Source organism: Astyanax mexicanus, chromosome 24 (genome assembly GCF_023375975.1).
Source record: "Astyanax mexicanus isolate ESR-SI-001 chromosome 24, AstMex3_surface, whole genome shotgun sequence".
NCBI classification, from domain to species: Eukaryota; Metazoa; Chordata; class Actinopteri; order Characiformes; family Acestrorhamphidae; genus Astyanax; species Astyanax mexicanus.
Genome location: NC_064431.1, coordinates 6,377,131 through 6,400,569, shown reverse-complemented (window position 1 = coordinate 6,400,569; position 23,439 = coordinate 6,377,131). Strand labels below are relative to the sequence as shown.

General features: G+C 37.2%; 2 protein-coding genes across 2 annotated transcripts in view; both read left to right on the top strand.

Annotated features, from left to right (window-relative positions):
* mfsd4aa (major facilitator superfamily domain containing 4Aa) overlaps positions 1–18,569 on the top strand; it is a 35,505-nt gene extending 16,936 nt beyond the window's left edge. The window contains exons 4-10 of the mRNA XM_007251403.4: positions 2,533–2,704; positions 5,129–5,244; positions 6,196–6,369; positions 10,396–10,543; positions 16,921–16,991; positions 17,500–17,620; positions 17,716–18,569. Of these exons, the coding sequence (XP_007251465.1) occupies positions 2,533–2,704; positions 5,129–5,244; positions 6,196–6,369; positions 10,396–10,543; positions 16,921–16,991; positions 17,500–17,620; positions 17,716–17,774 (861 nt within the window). The 3' untranslated portion in view covers positions 17,775–18,569. The remainder of the gene's footprint in view (positions 1–2,532; positions 2,705–5,128; positions 5,245–6,195; positions 6,370–10,395; positions 10,544–16,920; positions 16,992–17,499; positions 17,621–17,715) is intronic.
* The window catches only part of cdk18 (cyclin dependent kinase 18), a 548,438-nt gene that overhangs the window by 139,773 nt on the left and 385,226 nt on the right, over positions 1–23,439 (top strand). The gene's annotated exons all lie outside the window — the stretch shown is intronic.

The following is a 23,439-nucleotide window of genomic DNA, read 5'->3' as shown; positions in this document are numbered from 1 at the left end:
TATTTTCCTGAGCCTTCTCTTTTTGTGTTTTCCATGATATAGCCTTTTAATATTGATATTAATACACAATTCTGAGCTTCCATTCTTTATAGTGTATTTTCGGGCTGGGAAATGGCCTTTAGGATGAAAGGGGAAAGCACAGGGTCATGTTTTATAGAACTGGTTAATATTTTTCCCTTTAAATTTATTTCTCATTCACCAGGATGCCCTGAAACTAAATGGAGTGGGTTTAAATTGGCATGTGTTTGTGATATTGTATGTGTTATTTAAACTGAAAGAAAGAACTGAAAAACAAGAAGTATTCCCCTTCCAGTCCTGCTCTGCTCAGGTTTAATTTTCCTGTGAAGGTGCTTGAATGATTCGTTGTTGCTCGAGAACCGCTGGGTTGAATCGACTGCCCTTGAGCAAAGAAAACAACTAAATCAGGCCGGGCGAGGGGGAGTCCGGGAGCGGGAATAAGTACCATAGGCTTCAAAGAAACTAGTGGCTCGACCCAGCTCTTTATTTTCAGGTACTTCACTTCACTGTCGCCTCAGGTCACTTTTTGGTTGGGGGAACTAAATTTGAAGTGACTTCATACTCCTGTCCTGTCAAATAGTATAAACCTGCAGTAGAAGAGTCTGCAGTTTTAAGATCCCACATATACGGCAGCATAGTATAGTATAGTATAGCCGTATAGTATACATCTGTAGTACAATAGGCTGCAGTTAAAAAGCCACTAAACCAAATTTGTCCGTTAAAGCAGCACTAGGTAGGATTTCCTTGATTTTTTCTCTTTTTAAAGTAGTAAAATGACCAACACTCGCGAGAACTGCGACCTGCTTTCCGACCTTTAGTTCTAACAGTTCTACAAGGACTACTGGTTCACTCTTTACAAACTAACATACAGACACTCTGGCAGAAGCTGGAAAGAGACCGAATGTGTCTGTGAAAGCCAGAAAACGAGAAAACCAGAAAGAGAAACCGTCTAAAACATTTATTACACTCTACAACTGTAGGGGGAGCCCACGAGCACAAAATCTCAATCCTACCTAGTGGAGCTTTCATATCAGAAATGTGCGTCCAGTTTCTGCTTAAAAATTGTAAAAAAAAAAAAACATTTTCTAACCTTTAAAAACACTTTTACTGCGGTAATTTCCGCCTCTGCAGCGCCCTCTCAGGTTCAGCTGTGCTATAGGCATAGATGATGTTTTTCATGTTCTTTGCTACACAGACACATCACAATATGAAGATCAGTCAATCAATAACACTGCCCCCCTGTTGACGTTCAACTAGGGCTGAAGGTATCGATTATTTTTGTAATCGAGTACTCTACTGAAAAATCGATTCGATTAATCGAGTAATCGGACGAAACATATTTGCTTGGATAAAGAGCAATTAAAAATACGCACAAGAGAAAACAAGACATTTCGCTTAGTAATAAATTACCAATTGCTTTCATTTATTAGATAATTTATGTTTTTAAATTAATTTGTATATTTACAAATTGCAAACACAAATAGAAATATATAAAACACAACAAATAAATAAATACCACAAGTAAAAATACATTTAATTAAAGGACCAATATGTAACTTTTAAAATGTTTTAGTATTAATGAGAAAATGATATTAATCTACACAGATTTCTCTCCTGTTTATTTGCAAGAGTAACGCACTTCCGTTTATTTACATTAAGCTTAAATTTACAGATTTCCCCTAGAGCTGGATCTTTAGAGTAGCACTGTCGTTGCTACACTAAGGATCCTTGAGTGTTCCGGTAAGCCATGGGGGTTATTAGCTAGCGGTTCGTCTTATGTAGCTTGTTTTAACACAGGAAACACGCAGACTACAGTCCAATATACTCAATATACTTCTGAACAGCAAAAGAGCTAGTGCTGTGATGAGCAGCTAATGCTAATGCTGCTCCAGCAGTGCTATCCGGGGTTAGCAGCAGGCTAATAATACTTACCTCTGAACAGCCAAGACCTAGCGCTCAGCAGGGTTAGCAGCTAATGCTAATACTGCTGGAGAACTAAACTGAAACTGTTTTATAACACTTTACTTCAGCAGAGTGGAGTGAATGATGCACTGGATTAAAAAGGAACAAATTTAAGGATTTTAAGTGCGCCTTATAGTGTAAAAAAAAAAAAAATGGTATGTTTCCTCTCATGGCAGGGCTTCATAATAGCATTTTTCAGCAGGATAATGCCCCCCATAATGCACCCACTCACAGCTTACACCACTCCTTTGGCCTGTCTGGCCACCAGTTACAGCTGTTCTGTATTAAACTGCACTGTGTTGCTTGTTTACTTCATTATATAGAGTGTACTGAGTAGTTTATTTTATGTATTTATCATATTTATTGACTCTTGCTATTTTCTTTTATATCTCTTTCTGCTGCTTTTGTTTTTAGTGCTTTAGCCGCTTCCAAAGAGGAACTACTTATATTTCTTTCCTTGCAGAACACGTAGCAGTGATGGTAAGAAATGAAGATAAGCCTTGACTTGACTTGACCCGAATAACTGTAATCACGTCTCTCTGCTCTGTCTAGCTTCCTGTACCCATCGCTGTGATGGTTCTGATGTATCGGGAGCGGATTCTGACCTGCTGCTCTGAGCGCAGTCCACGTCTCCTGGATGGGGACACGCAGATGTGCACAGTGAAGACACAGCACGGTTTAGAACAGACGGACGTGAGCTCACAGGGATACCCTGACCCTACAGGTAAGATATGACGTATACCACTTACCTCTACCCATGGCTGGATTACTTGAGGTCAGGGGGCTCCGGGGGGCCCTGGCCCAAAACATTTTGCCGTGCCTATCAACATTTATGATACAATATATTTTTATTTTATATAAAATATACAAATATGCTGAGCTGAAATTAGCTTTGATTACCATTTAATTTCTTTTATATTTCCATTCCACCTTAAATGCTGCAGTTCCGGCTGTCTGTTGCCCCATTTAAGGTGGAACGGAAAAGTTAGCTAGCTATCTAGCTACTGAGGCAAACTACTACTTTTTTTTTATGCTTGTTATGAAGAATTCGGCCATAAAACATTGGCCAACTAGCAGTGTTGGGCACTTTTTAAGGATACTTTGTCTATTAGGGACTTTGACCCCAGGGCCGGTTGGGGGCCTCAGCCATGCTTTTGGGGGCTACAGCCATGGTTTTAGGCCCCTTATGAAAATAAGTCATTTATGAGTCATTGTAACACTGCTCTGACTTCCACCTCTGGCTATTAGGGGTCCTAGGAAAGAGGGAGGCATATTTCCAGAAGGCCCTGGTTATGAGAGCCCCTACCAGGGGGCCCTAGAGAAGAGAAAGCATACCATTAGTGGGCCCTTGATCACGAGGGCCCCTGCTATGGGCCCTTGACTTCCATAGAAGTTGTTCACAAGGCTCCTTGACTTTCTAAGGACCTACAAATCACCAGGCAAGCTACCATATTTCATAACAGACGTTTTGTTGCAAATATGCTATTCAGGCCCTTATTTAATGTTTCTGAATTTGTACTGTTTCAAAATTATTATGTTCAGTTTCTCTTAAGCACAAATTTATTTAGCAATTTGCAATTATTCCAATATAAGACAAGCAATTTGTCTGATCTATTCTGATGAATGAATCTTTGACACTGAATAAATTGAGTGAATATGGCCAAGGATGTGATTTTTGCGTATGTAAAAACAACAAGGGAGTTGACTAGTTTCATCCTTCTCTTTTTAATAAACAACAGTGAAGAGACCAGTGGTCATTCTAGCTCTGAAGGAATGCATTAAAGGAAAAGAAGGAAAAGTGCCTTTTCATACAGAGCTGCAAGCTAATTGTACTGAATAGCACAATGTTGGTTTGGTGACAGATGATGAAACAGTGAGTGATTTTGTCACAACACAAAACATTTTGTTCAGCTTGTTATTCAATGACTTTTCAATGACCGTTTGACATGACTTGACAGTTCAAGGCAGTGTGAAGGCGTCTCTACAATAATTAAACTTGATTTAATATCATTAAAACAGCATTTTTAATAAACTCGCATAATGTTAAATGGGCCCAGTGGCCCAGACTATCATTAATTCGTCCTTGCCTCTACCCCTTCTTTTTGAAACAGATTTACAAGGTGAAGGGGTGAAATCCTCCAACCCTTTAAGCACCCGATACGTCATCAGGAGCGCTAAAGTTCAGTAACCTAACTGCTGCTGCTGGTTTAACTAGTTAACTTTAGGCTTTATCGTATGTCTTCAAAAAGGTGGCAGGAGTTGCAAAAATGTATTATTATTGTCTATTCCTTAATTCCTCTGTGATGTTGAGCTGAAATTAGCTTTCATTAGCTTTTATTTTATTTGATTTTTATTTTATGTTTCCATTCCACCTTAAATGCTGCAGCCCCTGCTGCCTTTTTTTTCCCCATTTCCTCCAAATTTAGCAAGTCCAGTTGTCCCACCCATTCATCTGCAAGTCAGCTGTAAATTCCCCATCACTAGTGATGCCACAACACACATGTGAAGTCAGACTCCACCTCTTTTAGATCTGCTGCTGATGCAGCATTGCTGAGTAGCATCGCAGCACTAACGCTCGGAGATAAGCACATCGACAGCAGTTCTGATACATCAGCTCACAGACGCAGCCTTGTGCTGATCAACATCACCCTAGGAGTGATGAGGGGAAAGAGCGTTATCTACTGTACACACCCAGAGAGAGAGCAGGGCCAGTTGTGTTCTCTCAGGATTTCGGCAGCTGATGGCCAGCTGCATTAACAGGATTCGAACCAGCGATCTCCCAATCATAGTGGGTTTAGCAGCGGTTTAGACCAGTTTGGATGTTTTTTTTTTTCATTGTCATTCCAAGATGACAATGCCAGGATTCATGGGACTGGAATTGTGAGAATGAGATCATCATTTTTTTTTTTTTACACATGGATTGTTCTTGGTTATATGTTTTTTGCATAACAGCAGTGTTATGTAGGTGCCTGGACGTTGGAATGAGCCAGTAATAAAAATGGGCTCGTCATAAATAAATATAAAGTTTCTAATAACTTAAGCCTACAGTCAGCTGTAATATTTGCAGAGGTTTGACCCGCCACCACTGCAAATACAGCAACTGTAGAGTTTTTACGGGTGACTGAGAACCTTTGTGCTTCCTCCACAGATAACACAAACATGATGAACTGCTGTCACCTCAGCAAACTGAAGGAACTGCCCCTCTCCTTCTTTGGGATCCATATCTTCGGAGGGTTGGTGCTGTTCTTTTCAGATGGCATTGTGGTAAGAGAGAGCAACCACGCCTTTTTAAACCTTCTTTAAAAGGTTGTTTTTACATGAATTCTTAATGTACACTATAAACTCTTCATAAACTGAATTGTATATATTTCAGTGGCATGCAGTTAATATAGTGGGTACCCCTTCTGCAACCCCTTCTTTCACCTAGTTAAAGATTGATTATCTTTCTCTGTGTACATTTCTCTCACATTTTCTGACTAGAATTGGAATGCTGAGGTAAATTTATGACTAAATTAGCACTGCCGATGTAAATGTATGACTATTTTAGCAATGTTGAGGTAAATTAATAACTATATTAGCAATGTTCAGGTAAATATATGACTAAATTAGCACTGCTGATGTAAATTTATAAGTGAATTAGCACTGCATGACGTAAATGAATGACTAAATTAGCACTGCCGATGTAAATGCATGACTACATTAGCAATGTTGAGGTAAATTTATGACTAAATTAGAGCTGCCGATGTCAAGTTCTGACTAGAATTAGATTGCTGAGGTAAATTAATGACCGTTGACTAGGGTTGCCAATTAAATATTAAAATGTTAAATTTGTCGATTAAACCAATATGTGAAGCCATTTGTTCTTTATTATATATTTGTAATTATTTATTTATTTGGTGGGCATCCCTTATTTTTATTTCTTATAGGTGGCAACCCTACTGTTGATGTAAATGTTTGACTAAAAAAAGCACTGTTAAGGTAAATTTCTGACTAAAATAGCACTGCTGAGGTAAAGGTCTGACTAAAATTGCACTCCTGAGGTAGCTAGGTGTGTGATTGATTAGAGTAGCACTGCTGAAGCAAATTAATAATTACTATAGTAATTGTAAATGTAAGTATTTTTTAAATAGTTTTGTAATTGCTTTGTCTTAAAACTGAATGAAAACATGTAAAAAAAACATAGATTTACCCTTTTTTTTCTTCTGTGCCCTTCAGGGGTCATACACTGGCTTCGTTTATACCTACGCTGTGGCTTCACCCATGAGTCTGCCTCACAAGATGGCTGGATACCTGACCAGCGTCTTCTGGGCGTCCATCACTGTGGGGCGTCTGGCCTCCATACCCCTGTCTTATCGCATTAAACCTGTTCGCCTGCTCATTTTTAATCAGGTAAGGGGGGGTCAGAAGTCCCACAACTCATTTAAACCCATAGCAGAAAATCAGGGGAAGTAATAATGAGAAGGTCAGTATTGAACAATGGCCAATACTAAACCAATATCAATGCACTCTTTTTGGTTGTTGTTTTTTTTCTTCCTACATGAAGAAATACATAAGGAATCATGTAGTAATTTAAAAGTGTTAAACAAACCAGAACTTGTGGTTTCTGATGCTGGTAACTCTGATAAACGTTTCCTGTGAAACAGAGGTAATCCAAGTAATGAACTCTTTACGAGTTCAGCACAGCTGTTAACTGAAAGCCTTTATGACTTAATGACATTATGACTAAATTAGCACTGCTGAGGAAAATCTATGACTAAATTAGCACTGTTGAGGTACACTTATGACTAAATTAGCATTGTTGAGGTAAATTTATGACTAAATTAGCACTGCTGGTGTAAAGTTCTATCTAGAATTGGATTGCTAAATAATTTAATGTTTTTCTTCATAGTAGTGATATTAGTATTTATCTAAAATGCTGAAAATGTTATTGTGTCTTTTGACTGGTACTGTACATGCTTCGAGTTAAAGCTTCATTGCAGCTCTCATCACAAAGATTTAATTTATATAGGTAGAAATTATGTTACGTTCACACTTCTTTGACACACCTCACTGGATTATCACATTAACAATGAAAACAATATTCATATTTTTTAAACGGTAATAAACAGTTAGAAATCTGACCAAATAGGAGTTGACGACAAAAAGCAATTTTAACTTGAAAAACTGAATACTGAATTACTAGTGAGTAAACAGGACAAAGTTTTGCTACATTTTGCAAAAAGTGGATTGGATTGAAATTGTATACAGTGCCTTTAGCTGTTTCACTGATATGGGTAATTATTTCTATTTTACACTGTGTTGTTTTTACCCTTACTATCCTATACTATATTTCCTGCATGACCTATAAACAAATAGTTTTTTTTTATGATTCTTTGAAGGAAACACTATTTTATTGTCACATTTATTATCATTATAGATCGTAGATGCAGTAATTATATTGGCATAATGGCCAGCCTCATCAAAACATCAACACACAGCATCATAAAAAACAGCTATTAAAATATCCAGCTATTTCCTTGTATTTGAATTTGATTACTTCAAATATTTCATGTTCATTCTCTGTTGTGCTCTTGCTATTTTTATGCCACACACTTTTATACCCTCTGACCGACTGTTCTTCTAATAAATATCACCTCACTGTTTCACTGGCTCTGGAACTTTCAGTCTGAAAACAAATGGGTAAAAATACACATCCTTGTTCCTGCTGTGCTGCAATCGCTCAGCACGTGGGAGATGTCTGAAGGAGATACTGACAGCACCAGGGCTTGTGTTAATTGTGTCATCTGTGCTGATTTTTTAGCACAGTTTTAGTGCGAATAAAATATTTTTTACACAGCTGAGCTGAGTAGAGCTTAACTGATCTAGGGCCAAATGAACAGACAACAACTAGATAACCAGCTCACCAGTATAGAGTGTTTTTATAATGCAGTGTTGTAGAGCTGTGCTCTGTCTTCTGTTCTGTTAGAAACAAGGCTTATATATGTTAACTCATTCCCACCACCTAAAAAAATAATAATAATCCAGCACATTTATTATTATTATTATTATTATTATTATTATTAAGTAAACTGCTAACTCATTATTTTGAAAAAGCCATTATTTTGAGATGACTTTGTATCTCAAAATAAAGACTTACTATCACAAAATAATGAGATTGTAAGTCATTATTTTGAGATAGTATCTAAATTTTTTGAGATAGTAAGTCATTATTTTTAGAGAGTAAGTCATTATTTAAAGATAGTAAGTCATTATTTTTAGAGAGTAAGTCATTATTTTTAGAGAGTAAGTCATTATTTTTAGAGAGTAAGTCATTATTTAAAGATAGTAAGTCATTATTTTTAGAGAGTAAGTCATTATTTAAAGATAGTAAGTCATTATTTTGAGAGAGTAAGTCATTATTTAAAGATAGTAAGTCATTATTTTTAGAGAGTAAGTCATTATTTAAAGATAGTAAGTCATTATTTTTAGAGAGTAAGTCATTATTTAAAGATAGTAAGTCATTATTTTGAGAGAGTAAGTCATTATTTAAAGATAGTAAGTCATTATTTTTAGAGAGTAAGTCATTATTTAAAGATAGTAAGTCATTATTTTGAGAGAGTAAGTCATTATTTAAAGATAGTAAGTCATTATTTTTAGAGAGTAAGTCATTATTTAAAGATAGTAAGTCATTATTTTGAGATACTCTCATTGTTTTCAGATACTATCTCATTATTTTGTGATAGTAAGTCATTATTTTGTAATACTAAGTCATTATTTTGAGATACTAAGTCCTTATTTCGACAATAATGTTAAATAATCATTATTAGTAATTCTAAATAATGACTTGCTATCTCAAAGTAATAACTCAGTATCCCAAAATAATGACTAAGTATCTCAAATTAATGAGAGAGCAGTTTACTTTCATACTAATGTGTTGAACCACAGGCACGAGTTTCAGCTCACAGTGTAGGTTCAATATTACTAGTATTACCAGTGTTATCAAACAAATAACACCTTATTTTAAGAAATAGCTACAATGCTAATGTGGATTAAAAAGTACTAGAAGTTTATGACTCCAGTAAATGTGTGAAGTCTGAAAAGAAATAATCAAGCAGGGTTAGTGCTGTGATAACTGCAGGACTAAATAGGATTAACACAGTTGGACACAAGTTTTGGACGCTGTGTGACCTTTTACGCTGTATGATATTCTATACCACAATGGCTGCTACTTTTTTATTATTATTCCTGCAGGTTAGCATGTTTCTATCCTGGTAGATATTAAGACTCCATTAACCTTGTGTGTATTCATTATGGTGTAATAGTAGTAGTTTTATAGTAGTTGTATCTCATAGTAGTATAGGAAAAGTAATATGGTGGATAGAGTAGTAGTAGTAGTATCAGTAGATATAATAGCAATATTAATATTAGTTTCATAGTTTTATCATAATAGCAAACGTAGTAGTAGATTTATATTAGTAATATCAGTAGATGTAGTAGTAGTAGTAGTAGTAGTAGTAGTAGTACCATCATAGTTTTTATAGTAGTAATTTTAGTAGACATAATGGTAGTATTGTCATAGCAGTATTAATAGACGTTTTAGTAGGTTTATAGTAGTAGTATTAGTAGACATAATAGCAATAGTAGTAGTAGTTTTATAGTAGTAATATCACTAGGCGTAGTAGTAGTAGTAGTAGTATCATAGTCAAAGTTTTACAGTAATTTTAGTATACATAATAGTAGTAGTAGTCATGGGCGTGGTAGTGGGGGGAAAAGTGGACCTGACTACCCAGGGCCCGAGTAGGGAGAGGGGCCCATGAAATTTTTTTTTTCGCTCACTTTCCTTTGTTTACTGGCATGGATAGGGGCCATTAACATAGAGGGTGTACAGGGCCCAGAATTTGCTGCTACGCCCCTGGTAGTAGTAGTATTAAAGTAGTTGTATCTGTAGACATAGTAGTAGTAGTAGTAGTAGTAGTGTTATAGTAGTAGCATATGTAGACATAATAGCAATAGTAGTAGTTTTATAGTAGTGATATCAGTAGATGTAGTAGTAGTAGTTTAATAGTAGTAAATGTAGTAGTACCATAGTAGTAGTAGTTGTTGTTTTATAGTAGTGATAGTAGATGTAATAGTAGTGTAGTAGTATCGTTTTCAAAGTTTTATAGTAGGAGTTTTAGTAGACTAAAACTAAAGTAGTAGTAGTAGTATCATTAGACAGTGGTACTAGTAGTTTATTAGTAGTTTTATAGTTTTATATAGAGTAATTGAGTAGTAGTAGCAGTAATGGTAGTATCACAGTAGCAGTAGTATAGTAGTATAGTAGTGTAAGCACATTCGTTCTTTAAATGTTACTGATCACTAATGTATCCAGAAGTTATATAAATTAGAATTTTTTGGCCAGATTTTAATTTAACCCTTTTTCCTCTCTTCTTCCAGGTTGGTGTGATCGTCACCCTGTTCCTTCTGCTCATTTTCTTCCAAAGCAGCGTCTTCCTGTTTATTGGCACCTGCTTTCTGGGTCTGTTTATCAGCAGTATCTACCCCTGCATGCTGGCCTTCACTGAAGACATGCTGGACTACAGAGGTATTTATAGCAGCGGGTGTCTCAGCGAGCCCTGTGTTCATTAATGCCTGTGGTGGTGGTGGTTGTTGTTGTTATTGGCAGACAGTGAGTGATTACAGCGCTGGAGTGTGTGCTGGAGGTTTAGTGCTGAGGTCAAGGATACAGTAAAAGGAAATGCCCTCATTTGGAGCATCGATCCCTGAAACAAATCATTCCTGCCAAGTGCCATCACACCTCCACCGCTTTATCTCCGGCTGACCCGGACAGACAGGTCTTCAGCGCGCCGCGAGAGCGACAGGTCTATAATTCTTCATTCCTCTCGTTGATCCTCAAACGGGAACGGCGCTCCCGAGCTCAGCCGCTCAATCAGTATTCAAGCGGACGATAATTGATCTCATCAGACGCCTGAAGAATTAGGAGGTTTCTGCGCTGCTAAATTTTAAATGATATTACCGGACCTTCCGAGCGCGAGCCGCATTAGTCCGGGCGGCTGAATAATCTCTGATCCAGTGGAGAAAAATTAAAGCAGCATTAGTTCATTCTCTGCGGCTGCACCGCGCTCCCTCTCCATCCAATTAATCCTCTTCTTAAAGTCCTCTTCTATTAAATATGACGTCACCCGCAATCACCCTCAGCCCTACTGAAAAATGTGCATTTATTATTCGCCCTTTATATATATATATTTATATATTTAAATATCTACAGCTCTGGAAAAAATTAGAAGCCACTTAATGATTATGTTTTCCCTTGATTTTACCAAATTAAAAAAAACTCTGGAATATAATTAAGAGGAAGATGGATGATCACAAACTATTAAACCAAACTGAACTGCTTGAATTTTTGCACCAGGAGTAAAGCAGCACAAAGTTATCAAAAAAAAAAAAAAAAAAAAAAAAATATATATATATATATATATATATATATATATATATATATATATATATATATATATATATATATATATATATTTATATATCTTTTTAATATAATAACTACTGCTCTAAAATAAAGTGAGGACTAAATGCACATTGGTGATATTGCCATGTGCTGAGAATAAAAGGGAAATGCATTTAATATATATTTGACCAGATATTGTTCAGATATTAAAGATTTTTAGAACAAATATTGTAATTGTAAAACAAAAACACAGCCTACCATTATTAAAAAAATAAATAAATAAAAGAATTAACCCAACAGTTCAAATAATTTTATAATTATCATTATTTAATAATACAATTACAATGTATGTAATGTTAATATACACAATTGGCTGTGATTCTCAAACACTTCCACAAAATCATTAAATTCAGTAAATTGTGCATTTTATTTGGAGAATGGTACTTTTCTGACTCCATCATGCCATGGGTAAAGTTTGGTGAAGGAGGGGTTATGGTATAGGGACTTTTTGCAGGAACAGCTTTGGGGAAGGCTCCTTTGTTACAACAGGACTGCTCACCAGCGCACAAAGCAAGCTCCCTAAAAACAGGTATAAGTGAGTTTGGTGTGGGAAGAACTTGACTGGCCTGCACAGAGTCCTGACCTCACCCCGATTGATAGAACACCTTAGGGATAAATTAGAGCAGAGACTGTGAGACAGACCTTCTCATTCAACATCAGTGTCTGACTTCACAAATGTGCCTCTAGAAAAATGTAAAAAAAAAACAAAAAAACAAAAAAACAACGCATAAACACACTCTTAAACCTTGTGGAAAGCCTTTTCAGAAGAGATGATGCTGTTATAGCTGTAAATGGTGGGATGACATAATATTAAACCATATGGATTAAGAATAGGACGTCACTTATCAGTTTATATGCATATGTGTCAAAGCAGACAAGCAGATACTTATATTTTTTGGCAATATAGTGTATTATTGTGATTTTAAGACCAATATATGCCACAAATACATGTATTGTTATGTATATTAGCATAATAATATGCAATTACATTTTTTTAAAGCGCATTAAACTTTACAAACTTAAGGATATTCAAATATTAACTTTGAAATACAATTTTTAAATATCCTAAAAAAAAAAAAGAAAGTAAATTGTACATTTTTAAACAAAGTTGTATTTAAAAATAAATAAATGAATAAATAAATAAACAGACTGGCAGACTATATCCAGATAGATACTATGTTAAAGGAGAACTCTGGTGTAAAATTGAGTTTTGTTGTAGTAAAACATGAGTGAAAGTACTTAGCTTTGATGAATAGCACACCTCCGTTCTCCCACAGCGTTCTGAGATCCAGAAATTTTAACAGTTTGTCTAAACACACTTCAGACTGGGTGACACAGGGCATAATTTGCAACGATAAATCTCATTTTCCACCGTTATCCATCTCAAAGTAGCTCCACACCTCCTTGCTAGAATCTGGAGAGCCCTGACATTTAAAACGAGGCATTAATATGCACAAGAAGCTTATTAAAAACCACTGTTAACATCCCATAATGCTAGCTCCAGCTCTGTGCGCCGCCATATTTGCATTGGTAATGTCATATATATATATATATATATATATTTATACATAGAGTCCGCATAGCATAGCAGCCGGTGCCAGGATACAGGCTGACATGCGGATACATGCGGAGTCTATGTATATATATGTCTATGTTATTATCAGTACAGTGGTGGCGGCGCTCAGAGCTGAAGCTAGCATTATGGGACGTAAACAGTGGTTTCAATAAGCTTCTTTTTCTGCACTTTTTAAGTTATTAATGCCTCATTTTAAATGTCAGGGCTCTCCAGATTCTATCAAGGAGGTGTGGATCTACTTTGACCTGGATAACGGTGGAAAAAAACAATTTATCAGGGCAAATTATGCCCCATATCACCCAGTCTGAAGTGTGTTTGGACAAACTGTTTTCCAAAATGTCTGGATTTCGCAACGCTGTGGGAGAGCGGAGGTGTGCTATTCATCAAAAGTAAGTACTTTTTATCATGTTTTACTACAACAAAAATCCATTTTACACCAGAGTTCTCCTTTAACGGCTACATTGCCCCTCCTTCCCCAAGACTGTGGACTCTCTATGGTCATCTCCTAATCCAGCAGTCCTCCTAAAACCTCTACAGGTGGAGAAAGCTCCATTTATTGGAACACAGTACTGAGGATTTGATTCAATCATAAGAGCATTACTGAGGTCAGGGCTGACATCAGATGACCACTCCAACTCATCCCAAAGGCACTGGACGGCACTCTCTCCGCTTTTAGACTCTTTGGCCCGTTTTTCTGTGCTAGAAATGCGCACTCTCTCCGCTTTTAGACTCTTTGGCCTGTTTTTCTGCGCTAGAAATGCGCACTCTCTCCGCTTTTAGACTCTTTGGCCTGTTTTTCTGCGCTAGAAATGCGCACTCTCTCCGCTTTTAGACTCTTTGGCCTGTTTTTCTGTGCTATAACTGCGCACTCTGTCTTTTTTTTTTTAGACTCTTTGGCCTGTTTTCCTGCTCTATAACTGAACACAATCTCCACTTTTAGACTCTTTGGCCCGTTTTCCTGCGCTGTTACTGCGCACTCTGTCTTTTTTTTTTAGACTCTTTGGCCTGTTTTCCTGCTCTATAACTGCGCACTCTCTCCGCTTTTAGACTCTTTGGCCCGTTTTCCTGCGCTGTTACTGCGCACTCTCTCCGCTTTTAGACTCTTTGGCCTGTTTTTCTGCGCTAGAAATGCGCAACCTCTCCGCATTTAGGCTCTTTGGCCCAGTTTCCTGCGCTTTAACTGCGCACTCTCTCCGCTTTTAGACTCTTTGGCCCAGTTTCCTGCGCTATAACTGCGCACTCTGTCCGCTTTTAGACTCTTTGGCCTGTTTTTCTGTGCTACAACTGCGCACCCTCTCTGCTTTTAGACTCTTTGGCCTGTTTTTCTGCTCTAGAAATGCGCGCCCGCTCCGCTTTTAGACTCTTTGGCCCGTTTCTGACACCTAGTGTTCAAACTTTGAATCTCACATTATAAAAACCTGCTTAACAGCATGCCAACTTTCATTCTATTATTAAAATACTGTAGTTTGGACACCCCTGGGTAATGGGTATATACAGAATCAGTCAAAAGTCTGGACACACCTTCTCATTCAGTGTTTTTCCCTACATTGTAAATTAATACTGAAGTTATCCAGACTATGAAGGAACACATAAGGAATCATGTAGTAACTTAAAAGTGTTAAACAAACCAAAATACTCTTTGAAAAAGCATTTAGGTGGTTCTTATATAGGGAGCTGTTAACGTGCATTTTTTAAAGCTGGTTTGCTACCTCTATTGAACCTTTAATCTTCATTTCCTGGGGTGGTCCTGATGAGAGCCAGTTCCATCATAATGTCTTTATGATGGTCTTTGAAAGTGTCCTGAAGTGCAGTCGCAAAGTTCTTGAAATGTTTCAGATTTTTAAAGTATTTTTTTCTTCACTTAGTTGAGTAGTTCTTGCCTCTCATAATCTGGATTCGAACATTACTCAAATATTCAGTATTCACTGTATACCTGTAACTCTACCTCTTCACACCTTTACAACTGATGCTCTCAAACACTTTATTAAGAGACAAGAAATTCAAGTAATTAACTCTTGATGAGTTCAGCACAGCTGTTAACTGAAAGCCTGAATTCCAGGTGACTCTACCTCATAAAACTGACTGAGAAAATCTAGCCAAGATGTGCAAAACTGTCTCTATCTAAGCAAAAGGTGCTACTTTAAATAATCTAAAATATAAAACATTATTTACTAAATAATTTTATGTTTGTTTTATATAGTTTGGATGACTTTAGTATTAATCTACACTGCAGAACATTTTAAAATAATGAAACACTTAATGGACAAAAGTGAACACCAACTCAAATCAAGGATATTTAAAAAAAAAAGAGTTTATCCTGCTTTTTAAAGCCTCTGCTGACTCTTACTGTTCAAAACAAGCTGTTCTACTAGATTTTGGAGCATTGCTGTGAGGATTTGATTGCATCTGAAGTGCATGAACGTTACTGAGGTCTGAATAATGGATGATTGATAATGGATAACTACACCCCACCCTGAGTGGTGTGACAGTATTTCATAAAACAAATAGCCGCTCCTGTCTCTGTCATTTATGAGATTTCAAAAGGAGTCTATATAAACATTACAGCCGTTGCTTTAGTAAAATGACAGTGCAGCTTCTCTCCATGTAGAACTAATCCAATATTAGGAAGAGTATGTTTGCCTCCTAGCTTCAGAGCATGACGTGTGCAGGTGTGATGGATCACAGTATAAACCACTAGGGCAGGGGTGTCCAAACTGCGGCCCGTTTCCTTTTTTGGAGCGGCCCACGAGGTATTTTAGAAATAGAATGAAAGCTGGCCCGCTGTTAAGCAGGTTTTTATAGTGTGAGATTAAAAGTTTGAACGCTAGGTGTCAGAAACGGGCCAAAGAGTCTAAAATCGGAGAGGGTGCGCATTTCTAGCGCAGAAAAACGGGGGAAAAGAGTCTTAAAGCGAAGAGGGTGCGCATTTCTAGCCCAGAAAAACGGGCCAAAGAGTCTAAAAGCGGAGAGAGTGCGCATTTCTAGCGCAGAAAAACGGGCCAAAGAGTCTTAAAGCGGAGAGAGTGCGCATTTCTAGCGCAGAAAAACGGGCCAAAGAGTCTAAAAGCGGAGAGAGTGTGCATTTCTAGTGCAGAAAAACGGGGCAAAAGAGTCTTAAAGCGGAGAGAGTGTGCATTTCTAGCGCAGAAAAACGGGGCAAAAGAGTCTAAAAGCGGAGAGAGTGTGCATTTCTAGTGCAGAAGAACGGGGCAAAAGAGTCTTAAAGCGGAGAGAGTGTGCATTTCTAGTGCAGAAAAACGGGCCAAAGAGTCTAAAATCGGAGAGGGTGCGCATTTCTAGCGCAGAAAAACGGGGGAAAAGAGTCTTAAAGCGAAGAGGGTGCGCATTTCTAGCCCAGAAAAATGGGCCAAAGAGTCTGAAAGCGGAGAGAGTGCGCATTTCTAACGCAGAAAAACGGGCCAAAGAGTCTAAAAGCGGAGAGAGTGCGCATTTCTAGCGCAGAAAAACGGGCCAAAGAGTCTAAAAGCGGACAACAAAAAACGTTTTGCAACCCTGCACTAGGGTGTCGGAATGGTTTATGTTTATACTTCTCATGGATTGGGAGATTCATCTGGATAGGGGTTTTATTGAACGTTAGGAAGCCAGAATGAAAATGAAAACTGAAATGAACAAAGTATTTATACTTCCTTACTTTATTACGCCTCTGGATAATAATCATTATAATTAAGGCAAATTGAGTGACAAATTGAGGTGCAAAGTGTGGATCATTGTTCATTCATGTATACCACTGTATGTTGGCATGACTATGGTGCAAATTAGATCTGTCCATGTTTGCAGTCTTTTTGAACAGCACAAATAAACCTTTCCACTTTTTTATTTATTTATTTATTTATTTTATATAAAGGTTGTGCCACTACAGTGCTGGTGACGTTTGCTGGGATGGGTGAGATGCTGCTGCAGCTTCTGGCAGGAACAGTAAGTAAAGTAACCTGTAAAAGGGAATGATCTGATCCTATATCTCAGCCGCTTTAGGGTGCTTTCAGACCTGAAAGTCCGGACCGTGGTATAACTGTGATATCACAATAATACACTCAAGGTTCGTGCTAAACGTGTAATATTGACCTGTGTCCTTGTGCCAATATTACATGTTATAGCACGAACTTCAAATGTATTATTGCTTAAATATAGTGTTTTTCTTTAATTTGCTTAACTGTGTTTTCTTTATCTTCTTTTAGGACTTTTATTTTGAAAATCTGAAGATGATTTAGGTCATTTAATGCTGAGATATAGAAAATTCTAATGGGTTAATAATATTCCAAGCACTACTGTAACTAAATACTACAGACAATAATAAAACTAAATGTTAAATAAGTAAAATGTACACATTTTTTTTTATCAGTATATGCAGTAAAGTGTCTGAATTGGTTCAGGACTGACAAAACATAGCTACATACGGCTAACACTCTTCTTCACTGTCCTTCAGGTAATCAACTCGTACGGCAGCTACAGCTTCTTGGTTTGTGGATCGACATTTGGCTGCATAGGCTTCACAATCTTTCTGGTGCTGCTGTTAGTCAACCATACGCACAAAAAATACACCACAGGTATTTGTCTTCTTTGACTACATCATTTGTTCCCTGTAAAAAAAAAAACAATAAAAATCTTATTCTCAACGAGGATCTGTGTTGTTTCTGAACAGCCGTCACCAACACAGCCGCTGTAGCGGAGAATCCCAGAGCTAACGGGGCTCTGCACTGACGGCCGGCCGGGGATGAAGCTGGGTGAAGCTGGACCAGAGGAGGGGAAGTCGTTGAGTCCTGACAGACTGCGGCTCTGCAGAGTGAGGAGGAGGAGGAAGAGGAGGAGGAGCATAGACAGGACTGACTGTGGGGACTGTGACTGGAGGAGACTGAGCTTAAGACCCTGTTTGTCAAAATCAACAAAGATCAAACGTTGGGAACTTGTATAAACATAAACAACAAAAACAGATAAAATGAATAATCGTAAACTGATTGTGCTTGAGTTTGCACAGGCTTTAACTCATCCTGGTTCTGTTAGTGCTGTAACATCAGGGAGGTCAAACACAAAGCCAGCAGCTAGTTGGTGCATGAATGCTGTCATTTATTTGTTTCTTCACTGATTTAAACCACAAGACACTTGTGTGCAGAGTTGCCAGGTTTGCGTTTTTTCCCGCCAAATTGGGCTTGTTTAAAAATCCAGTTGCGGGTGGAAATTCAGGAATTTTTATTTTTTTTACAAAACTTATGTGTTGTCTAGGATGTTACGTCAACACGGCGGGTAAACGGGTAGAAGTCCAGACTAAAATCTATTTTCCTCGGCTTGATTACAACAATAAGAACCCGGAGAACATAGCAACATAATTTAGGACAGCATGAAAAGGGGGGAGAGAGAGAAAGAACGATGAAGAGAGAGAGATACAGAGAGATACAGAGAGATGGAGAGAGAAAGATATACAGAGATACATCGCGAGCGAGAGAGAGAAGGAGAGATGGAGAAAGAAAGAGAAATGGAGAGAGAGAGAGAAATATATATATATACATACAGAGAGAGATGGAGAAATAGAAATGGAGAGAGAGATACAGAGAGAGAGAGATAAAGATATATATATATATATATACACACACACACAGAGATGATGGAGAGAGATAGACAAATGCAGAGAAAGAGAGATGGAGAGATACAGAAAGAGAAAGAGATGGAGAGAGAGAGATACAGAGAGAGAAAGATATGTAATAAAACTGTTATAAAAGAACTAATAAATCACTAATGTTACAATATTATCAATGACTTTAAGATAAATAACGATAATAATAATAAGTCCCTTTTAAACAAAATACAAGTCCTACATTCAAAGTTTTTTTTCCCATTGGCTTTAAACGTGTGACAGACATATATTTTGGGCTAGTTTAAGCTTCTGAAGGGCAGGTTTTAGACTGACTGGGCTTGATATTTTTGTTGGACCTGGCAACCCTGCTTGTGTGTCCTGTACTGTACTTGTCTGGTTTTGGTATGGATGTGTACAGAGCGCTGGGTCGACTGAGGGCGTTTTCACGTTGCCATACTGTGACATTCTTAGTTCATAGTTTGTTAGCAATATTTGCCTACCGTTACCTGTTCCAAAATATATACCGTATTTTTCACACTATAAGGCGCACCTGATTAGAAGACGCACTATCAATCAACGTCTGTTTTTATGCACAAGGTTGATCGGATTATAAGGCGCATTTTATGTGACACTAGGAACTAGTAGCTAGTAGTAAAAACAGGGGTGTTGCCATGTTCTTCTTCTAAATTCAGCAAGCCTTGCTAAATAAACAAAATTGTAATAATTAAAAAAAATATGTTAGACAAGTCAAATGAGCGCTGGATGTAAATCAATGCAGATTTCTCTCCTAAAAACTGTTTATTTCTCTTCCGTTTATTTACAGGAAGCTTAGAATTACAGATTTCCACTAGAGCTGGAACATTAGCATTAGCGGCTTATGTCACACGACAGAGCTACACTACCACAACACCCTGAGTGTTCCGGTAAGCCAGGGTGTTATTAGCCAGCGGTTTGTCCCACGTAACTTGATGTAACACAGAACACAGTAATAGCGCAGGCTACAGTCCAACTCACCTCTGAACAGCAAAATAGCTAGCACTGTGGTTAGCGGCTAATGCTAATGCTGCTCCAGCAGTGCTATCCGATGTTAGTAGCAGGGTACAGGGTGATAATACTTGCCTTTGAACGGTCAAAAAGCTAGTGCTTCAGACACAGTTATTTATGGTTAGCAGTAGGCTACAGGCTAATAATACTCCCCTTTAAACGGCAAAAGAGCTAATTAGTGCTTTAAGTGTAGTTAGAGGCTAATGCTAATGCTGCCCCAGCAGTGCTATCCGGTGTTAGTAGCAGGCTACAGGCCGTTAATACTTACCTCTGAACAGCCAAAGAGCTAATAAGTGCTTCAAGTGCAGTTAGAGGCCAATGTTTACCCCAGTGCTATCTGGGGTTAGCAGCAGGCTACAGGCTAATAATACTCACCTCTGAACGACCAGAGAGCTAGCGATCAGCGCTGTGGTTAGCGGCTAATGCTAAAGCTGCTCCAGCACTGCTATCCAGGGTTAGCAGCAGGCAACAGGCTAATATGACTTACCTCTGAACGACCAGAGAGCTAACGTTCAGCGCTGTGGTTAGCGGTTAATGCTAAAGCTGCTTCAGCACTGCTATCCAGGGTTAGCAGCAGGCAACAGGCTAATATGACTTACCTCTGAACGACCAGAGACCTAACGTTCAGCGCTGTGGTTAGCGGTTAATGCTAAAGCTGCTTCAGCACTGCTATTCGGTGTTAGCAGCAGGCTACAGGCTAATAATACTCACCTTTGAACGACCAAAGAGCTAGCGATCAGCGCTGTGGTTAGCGGCTAATGCTAAATCTGCTCCAGCACTGCTATCCGGGGTTAGCAGCAGGCTACAGGCTAATAATACTCACCTCTGAACAGCCAAAGAGCTAGCGATCAGCGCTGTGGTTAGGCGCATTGACGATTATTGGAAAAAATTTAATGATTTTAAGTGCACCTTATAGTACGAAAAATACTTTACAGAATTTAATTACAAATATCAAACATATCTTGGATGATCAACTGCATTTGAGAATGCAGAGATATATCAAGTTAATAAATTAATTTGCCAAGTTATTTCATTAAGGATGCTCATTTTTTTGACATTGTAATCATTAAAACGAATGTTTAAACTGGAAAATGACTGCACTTTGCTTTTTCAAACCTGTCAGGAGATAACTGTCACTCAAGAAGCAGAGGAGCAGAGTAATGGACAGTTTCCTGAAGAAGATTTTGCACCAGATATTTATTTTTGTACTTCGGTATATTTGTAAATGAATGTAAATTGAGATCAGTTGCTTGTAAAAAAAGTTATTTTTCATTATCCGTTAATTATTATAATTCATTATAATACTATCAGTATGAAAATATACCAATGCAGTTATTAAACTTGTGTACATATAAAGTGTGTCCTTGTCTGATTTTTTTTTTGCTTCTTTGCTCTTTGGGGGGAGGGGGGGGGGGAATTAAGGTCATGTCTTGGGACCTCCTGGATGAGTTGTCCATGCCCTCTTGGAGTAATTTCAGTAGGGCAGTTACTCCTGGGAAGGTTCACCACTGTTCCAGGTTTTCTGAATGTGAATAATAGCTCTCACTGTGGTTGGCTGGAGTCCCAAAGCCTTAAAAATCATATTGTTACCTTTCCCTTGTAAAAGAAAAGTGTATTAGGTATATTTTTTAAATACATACATACATACTTTTTCAAATTAAAATATGTACTTAAATACATACTAAATGTTCTATTTTGGAACAACTTATGGCCACTTTAAGTATGTTTCAGTTGTAATTAAGCTATATTTAAACACAACATAAAGGCATTAAATTGTGCTTCTGAGTGCTTTTTTTGTATATCTTCTGCGAACTTAAGTAGATTTAAGTGTGTGTTTTTAATTAAACATACTTTATTGTATATTGTAAATGTACTACATTTGCGTATTGATGCACATACTGTATACACCTTAATGCTACTGGAAAAAAAATACAGTAAAGGGCACTTTATACAGTTTTTACAGCCACTTTAAATTATATATTTTCTATCAACACAGATAATTTACACATAATTTGAAGCATATTCCTTAAAAATATATGTAAGTATATTAAATTGCAAATGCACTTTCAGTATTTTTTACGTAATTTGAACATACTTTTAATGCTCCTAATTATACTTCCTTTTCACAAAGGTTTCCACACTAATAAATGTTAATGATTTTTTTCTCATTGTTTTAGAATTTCTTCAGATTGGTGTATAATGTGCTGCTTTTTGAGATCTTTTATCTGCTTTTTGTTGTCAGACAGGTTTAATTGAAATGATTTCTTGATTTGTACAGGTCTGGCAGTAATCAGGGCTGGGTATATGGGGTGAAATTAAACTCAACTTTCCAAAAAAGTGGTAAATTACAGTTAATTTTTTTGAAATTATGTTTTTTCCCTTAGTAAATGAAATCATTTAAAAGCTGCTTTTTGGATTTACTCAGGCTATCGTTGTCTCATATTTAAGCTGGTTTCATAATAAAAATATAAGAATATCTTTTCAGGGCTCTGTATCTAAAGCTGATGATTTAATCATGACTGTACTTGAGGATCTCCAGCTTCTTTTTTTTTTTTTACATTCCAGCCACCTAAAAAAATAAATATAAAAATAATCCAGCACATTTTGTTTATTATTAAGTCAACTGCTATCTCAATATTTTGATATAAGTCATTATTTCAAGATACTATCATTATTTTCAGATACTAATTCATTATTTTGAAATAGTAAGTCATTATTACAAAATAGTATCTCAAACTAATGATAGTAAGTCATTATTTTGAGATAGCAACTCATTACTTTAAGATACTAAGTCATTATTTCAAAATACTTTAAATATTTTGAGATACTAAGTCATTATTTTGACATACTATCATTATTTTCAGACACTAAGTCATTGTTTTGACATAGCAACTCAGTATTTTAAGATACTAAGTCATTATTTTGAGATACAAAGTCGTTATTTTGAGATAGTAAATCATTATTTCTGAGATACTATCATTACTTTCAGATATTAAGTCATTATTTTCAGATACTATCTTATTATTCTGAGAGACTAAGTCGTTATTTAAATCATGAAATATTTAAATATTGGTGCTTTTAGAGGAATTCCTCTAAAAGCACCAATATTTAAATATTTCATGATTTATGAATCCATGTCTGAAGTAGTGCTTAATGATAGAATACATTTTGCGTCTTTGTCTCACCTGCTTCTGTCTCTGTACAGTCTACTAGCATCTCAAAATAATGAGATAGTATCTCAAAATAATGACTTACTATTTCAAAATAATGAGATAGCAGTTTACCTAACAACAATAATAATAATAACAATAATAATAATAATAATAATAATAATAATGTGCTGGATTTTTTTTTTTTTTTTTAGGTGGCGAGAATGGGCTTCCATTTCAGGGCACTGTATGTACGGCTGATGATTTGATTATGACAGCACTTGAGGATCTCCAGCTTTTTATTTTTTTCGTTTTTATCTCTCGTTCATTTCATCCAGTCTCGCCAAACAAAATTGAGAGACCCCCCCCCCCTCTCTCTCTCCCCACGGTGCACCGCTGCCTCACAGCAGATTGGAGCTGAGAGCAGGAGGTCGTAAAATGAACATCCTACTAACTTCCTGAAAAAGCTTCCACACATTGTGCTGTTCTGCTTCAGGTCTGCTGACCCTACGCCCGCCACGTCCACGTCCCTGACCCGCGGCCTCGAAGCAGAGCGGGGTAAACCCGCCGGCAGGACTCTGCGGCGTCAGCGGATTCTCCCTGG